This window comes from Neurospora tetrasperma (assembly GCF_000213175.1).
Source record: "Neurospora tetrasperma FGSC 2508 unplaced genomic scaffold NEUTE1scaffold_26, whole genome shotgun sequence".
In the NCBI taxonomy this organism is placed as follows: domain Eukaryota; kingdom Fungi; phylum Ascomycota; class Sordariomycetes; order Sordariales; family Sordariaceae; genus Neurospora; species Neurospora tetrasperma.
The window spans coordinates 1-5,641 of NW_009799124.1; the positions used below are offsets into that span (position 1 = coordinate 1).

Consider the following 5,641-nt stretch of genomic DNA (forward strand, 5'->3'; position numbering starts at 1 on the left):
GGACCAGGTTCAATGGGTTGGGGAAGATCTAGAACGGTTTGGGCCCAGCGCGGATCGCGGTAGTTTAAGCCTCAAAATCAAGGAGGTGGCGATACCCGATAAGAAAGCTTGATGGTTGTTTTGGTAGGTGTGTGGCGACGGGAGCATGACGATCTTTTCTTGGAGGGCTTGGATGGATTTCAAGGCTGGCAGCTGAGGGGTGGAGAGTTTGACGATCTTTTTCTTGGAGGGCTTAAGTTGGACCTTGGGGCTGGCAGCTGAGGCTGGAGAGTCAATTGACTTGGCGATGTGGTCGTGGCCGTGGCCGTCGGGCTGGTGTGTGTGCGCTGCATGATACACTACTTACCTAGGTGTGTTAATGGCTCTTCCAAGTGCGAGGTGAAAGCGGGCAGGGTGAGAGAGAGCTGGAAAGGTGGTTGTGGCTTGAGGACTGTAAAGTTGGATTTGGGGTTTGAGCGTCGAAAATGCTCCCTCGCGTTGCCCGGAACATGAGGATCTTGATCAACAGAAAAGACCGAGTCTGTGAAGCCCTACAATCTACGGTGAACAGCTGGAATGAGAGAATATGCGATGGAGTTCAACTGTTTGTTTTTGTCTAGAAGCGGCCGGTGTTTCCTGGCTCGGTGGACTTTGGCAATTCAAGTTTTGGGAAAGCGCTGGAACTGTTTCACTTTACTGCTTCTGGAATACTGAGAGGCTCTTCAGAACTCTCTCTTTACCCCAGTTTTTCGAGTATCTGGACCAATCACATTCTCTAGATCACACACTTCTCCCCACACGCTAACAATCAACGAAGCCACGGACTGTGAGATCTCGAGTTGACCGCAATCGCATCTTACCGTTATCACACTCCTCCCATGGGCTATAACCCTCGTAGGCCAATTAATCAAGACATAATGTTTTGTCACCACGAAACGACAGATGGTCTTTTGTTGCTGGCGCGGCGGGCATCTCTTCATTGTCGAGGAACCCCAAAGCTCCAAAGTGGAAGCTCCTTACCCCAGCTCTTGGCATCACGTCACTTTGGCCAATTCGGAATGCAGGGGTGGTTGTTGCCTGGCGTTTTGTGGATCACCTTGATGAGCTGCCTGCTGTGCCTGAAGAACAAATGGCAAGAGCAGGCAACTCTCCTGCGGTCTGTCCCGTGATTTCGCGATGAATTGGCGTTAAAGTGGTTCAATAGAGGGAGAGCAGGGGCGGCTGTTGCCTGGAAGGCACGTTGAGCGCGCTTACCCCAAATGGGTTGTTTGTATGGCTCGACAGGAGATAGAAAATGAAATGATATCTCGCGAAACCGAGTTGCTGCTTCCTTCCTTCTCCTTTGTCACACTCATCCTTCGTCTCTTCTTGTCAACTGAACTCCTCTCAGCTGAAGTTCTCTCGGGTTTTCCATCAGGTCCATCTCACTTCGACTTTGAGGTTGTTGATCAATCTTGACACGGTCGTGGAGTGCCCTGTCTCATCCTTCTACTACACACACGCCCCATTGTTTGTTTACTTTCGGACGCGCCTTCACACTTCACACCTTTGTTTCCTCTTGAGACCCCATCAGTTCGTCACGATGCCGCCCAGACGAGCAAAGAAGGAAGCGGCTGCCCCGGCCAAACTTCCGCTTGAAGACTGTCGCATCGTCTTTAGCGGAACCTTTGTTGGCGGTCAAGACCAGCACAAGAAAACAGCAGAGTCCCTCGGAGCAAACACCACCGGGACTACCATCGTACAGAGCGTCACCCATGTAGTCTACTCCGACAAGAGCGCCGACAAGATAAGCGCCAAAGTCAAGCAGGCACACGGAATGAGCATCCCCGTTGTCAGCATCGACTGGCTGCTGAAGACCAAAGAGACCAACGCCCGACAACCCGAGAAGGATTACGCTCTGGACTTGTCCTCCTTGGATGCCGCAAGCGACGCTTCCGTGGCTGACGCAGATACTGCCTCCCAGACCAACGGCGATGACACCAGAGGCACCAAGAGAAAGAGATCGCCGTCGCCAGCGCAGGATGGCGCCAAGGCTGATGGTGAGGAGGAGGACACTCTGAAAAGGTCCAAACTCGAAACCAAAAGGGCCATGGGCGAGGGTCAAATCTTGAAAGACAAGACTGTGCAGATCCCTGTGGACGCCGGCGCTCCATATGGCTACGCCGTTCATGTTGATTCTGATGGTGTTATTTATGACGCATCATTGAACCTGACCAATTCCACTGGCAACAACAACAAGTTCTATCGTCTTCAGGCAAGTCACCGTCACAACGTCGCCTGCCGCACCCCCAGACTAACTCATCAAATAGCTTCTGACGCAGCAGAACGACCGGTGCGCTGTCTGGACGCGCTGGGGGCGTGTCGGAGAATCCGGCCAGCACGCGCTCATCGACTGCCCGTCTCTCCAAGATGCCCTGCAAACTTTCGAAAAGAAGTTCAAGGACAAGTCGGGATTGCTCTGGAGCAACCGAGGCGATAACCCCAAGCCCAAGAAGTATGCCTTCGTCGAGGTGAACTATAAGTATGAATCCGATGACGAAGAGGAAGCGGGGGGCGGCGCGGCCACGAAAGAAGAGAAAGAGGACCAGAAGCCTCTCAAATGCACACTCCACCCTTCAGTGGCTAAGCTCATGGAACTCATCTTCAACCAGCAGTTAATGGACAACACCATGGCGGCACTTAAGTACGATCGCAACAAGTTACCATTGGGAAAGCTCAGCAAGGCCACCATTATGCGCGGCTTCCAGGCGCTTAAGAATCTTTCTGAGTTGTTCGCCGATCCCACCAAAGCTTCCCAGTATGGTCTGCCGTACCAGCAAGCGGTTGAGCATTTGTCAAACACCTATTACTCCGTAATTCCGCATGCGTTCGGTCGTGAGCGACCACCTGTCATTGCGACCGACGAGCAGTTGAAGCAGGAAATCGAGCTGCTTGAGAACTTGAGCGATATGAAGGAAGCTAGCAACATCATGAGAATCGACAAGACTCAGTTCGATGTCCATCCCCTGGACAGACAGTACCAAGGCCTCAAGATGCAGGAGATGACGCCTTTGGATCGGGCTTCCACCGAGTTCGCCCAACTGGCAGACTACCTGGTCGAGACACGGGGTAATACTCACGGTCTCAACTACCAAGTGGAGGAGATATTCCGTATCGAGCGCCAGGGCGAGTTCGGCCGGTTCGACCAGAGTGACTATGCCGACGGCAAGATGAAGCTCAAGAAGAATCGCAAGCTTTTGTGGCACGGCTCCCGCTCCACCAATTTCGGCGGTATTCTCAGCCAGGGTCTCCGCATCGCGCCGCCGGAAGCGCCCGTCAATGGCTACATGTTTGGCAAGGGCGTCTATCTGGCGGATATGTCCAGTAAATCGGCCGGCTACTGCTGTGCATATCTCTCCAATGGCACGGCACTCCTCTTGCTCTGCGAGGCTGAGCTTGGCGACCCCATCCAGGAGTTGACTGGTGCCGATTACAATGCTGGAGAGCACGCCAAGCAGAACGGGATGCTCTCCACGTGGGGTAAGGGAGGAACTGGCCCGTTGAAGTGGAAGGATGCTGGCGTTGTGAACCCGGCACTGCAGGGGGTGATGATGGTAAGTTATTTTCTCGCTTCTGTTTTTGATACTGACAAGGAAGGGATGGTTGCTAATGACAAGTTCAGCCCGACACCTCGGTCAAACCAGGCAACACAAACGTCCCGGGCTGTTCTCTGTTGTACAACGAGTACATTGCGTATGATGTTGCCCAGATTCGTCTGAGATATCTTTTCCGTGTCAAGATGGCTTAATTCCCTTTCGTTTCTTTATCGTCGATCTGGGTTGGGGGTTGGGGTATTGCGCGGAGTTTCGGAGTTGAATGGAGGAGATGGAAAAGTTGGTCTTTCGTACCTTGGTTGGGGTCCCTTGTGGGTTTCATTGCTCTTTGTTGTTATTGCCTGGTTACCTCTAAGGATTTACGAGATTAATGTACTTTAAAAGCTGGGTCCTGCGATGTCTGCAAGATGCTTTTCAAGGAATAAGCACCAGACCTCTTCAAAAGTGCTTGCTACGAGCTTTTCGGTTCGGTATATAGAGCAAATATACGCCTTTTCTCAGCTTTCGTCGTCTACCTTTTGGCCTGCCAGGTAGGAAATAGCCACCAAAGCCACCATGGTGTCGCTGGCTCGATTCTCCGTGGACATGGTGAGCTGCAGTTTTGGACGCGGGTCATGACTGACAATGGGACGGAAGTCGAACGTCAACGGGAGCAGGTAGAGGACAATCCCGCTCTTGACCTTCCTCTTCTACAAAGACATCTAGAAGCTGCAAGAGTCTTAAGCACGTAAGAAGTCTGAGGCGCATACCCTGCAAGTCACTTGGAGGCTTTTATTTTATATACCCAATAGGTCAAGATGAAGAAGGAGAGGGGTGGCCGATAGTGTACATGTAAGTTCCTGGAGGCCCTATGTCCTGGTCGCGTCCAGCCTTTGATCCAATAACTTCTCAAGGCTCTACTGGAAAACTATTACAAGCGCACATCCAACTTCAAGGCCAGCCAAGTGTGGTACCAACATTGCACGTTGATACTGGCGCCATACTTCACTCTTGAGTAGATTGTGAGTGCTGGACTCTTTTCTGAATAGAGATATGTATCTCTACCTACCTAGGTATTGATGCAGACCTGCAAGTCAAGTGCATACGCCTTGCCTATATGCCGTCAACATCAATAATTCCCACGCGGATACCTCTACCAAAATATGAACTTCTACGGCTTGTAGGACGACGTTTTTGGGAAGTTGAACTAGTACGCTAGGTTACCTCTAGTCCGACGGAGAGAGTTCCTTTCGGAGGTATCTGAGGAGCCTACCAGGGAGCGTGGTAGCTAGTCTTATATATATATACGGGCTGCCGTGTGGTAGTCCAATGGGTTCCAACACCTAGCGGTACCTAGGTATTTTGACTCTTTTGAGACTGGGCTAGCCAGGTGGTAATATAATGTACCTCTAGGTAGTGGGAGTATGTTGTTGAAGAGGTTTGTAAGACGTGCTATCGGTTTATATTTTCTGTTAACGCCTTATTGTGGAATTGCACGCAGGGAGGAAAAAGAAGGGATGCCTCTATGGGAAACAAAGAAGGTATCAACTTTCACATTCACGGTCACTGCACGATTATAGAGACATAAGGTGCGGAGACAGTTCCAATCCTTAGGTAGGTAGTCTGGTTCCTTGTACCATGTAGAGCTTAAAGAGAAATGATGGTATGGGGAACTACAACGATAGGTAGGTACCTTTCTCTCCCAATAAAAGAAGCAAAGGACTGGACTTCTCGTGCCCTTATTGTAAGGAGCTCTCGGCCTCTGTGGAACTAGGTGCGCAGATGTGTTGCTGGTCTTATGCCTATCGCATTGACCTGCAAGGTAGTCCTTCTTCGCATTGCTTATTGACGGTGCCATTCGGGCATCGAACTTTGTGTTGCTTTAGAGTTATTGTCGGTCTCCATCTTGGGAACTTGATATTGCTTCACAGACATTTTCAAGCCTCGAGACGAAACATTACAACCTAGGTAGTCACGGAAGAGGTCGACGACAGGAGGGTGAGTGGGACCAGGGCGGATACTGGAACCAGTGCCCTCCGTTTTTTTTTTTGTTTTTTTTGTTTTTTTTTTGGGGGGGGGGGGGGGGGGGG

The 5,641-nt window shown here is 51.1% G+C and overlaps 1 protein-coding gene across 1 annotated transcript; it reads left to right on the forward strand.

The window, feature by feature from the left end:
• Nucleotides 1-1,795: 1,795 nt before the first annotated feature.
• Nucleotides 1,796-4,072, forward strand: NEUTE1DRAFT_69987 (uncharacterized protein; the record flags this gene model as incomplete). Its single annotated transcript, XM_009856563.1, has 3 exons — nucleotides 1,796-2,164; nucleotides 2,289-3,572; nucleotides 3,641-4,072. 3 exons carry the CDS (start codon nucleotides 1,796-1,798, stop codon nucleotides 3,764-3,766), a joined length of 1,779 nt encoding a protein of 592 aa, XP_009854865.1.
• Nucleotides 4,073-5,641: the final 1,569 nt, after the last annotated feature.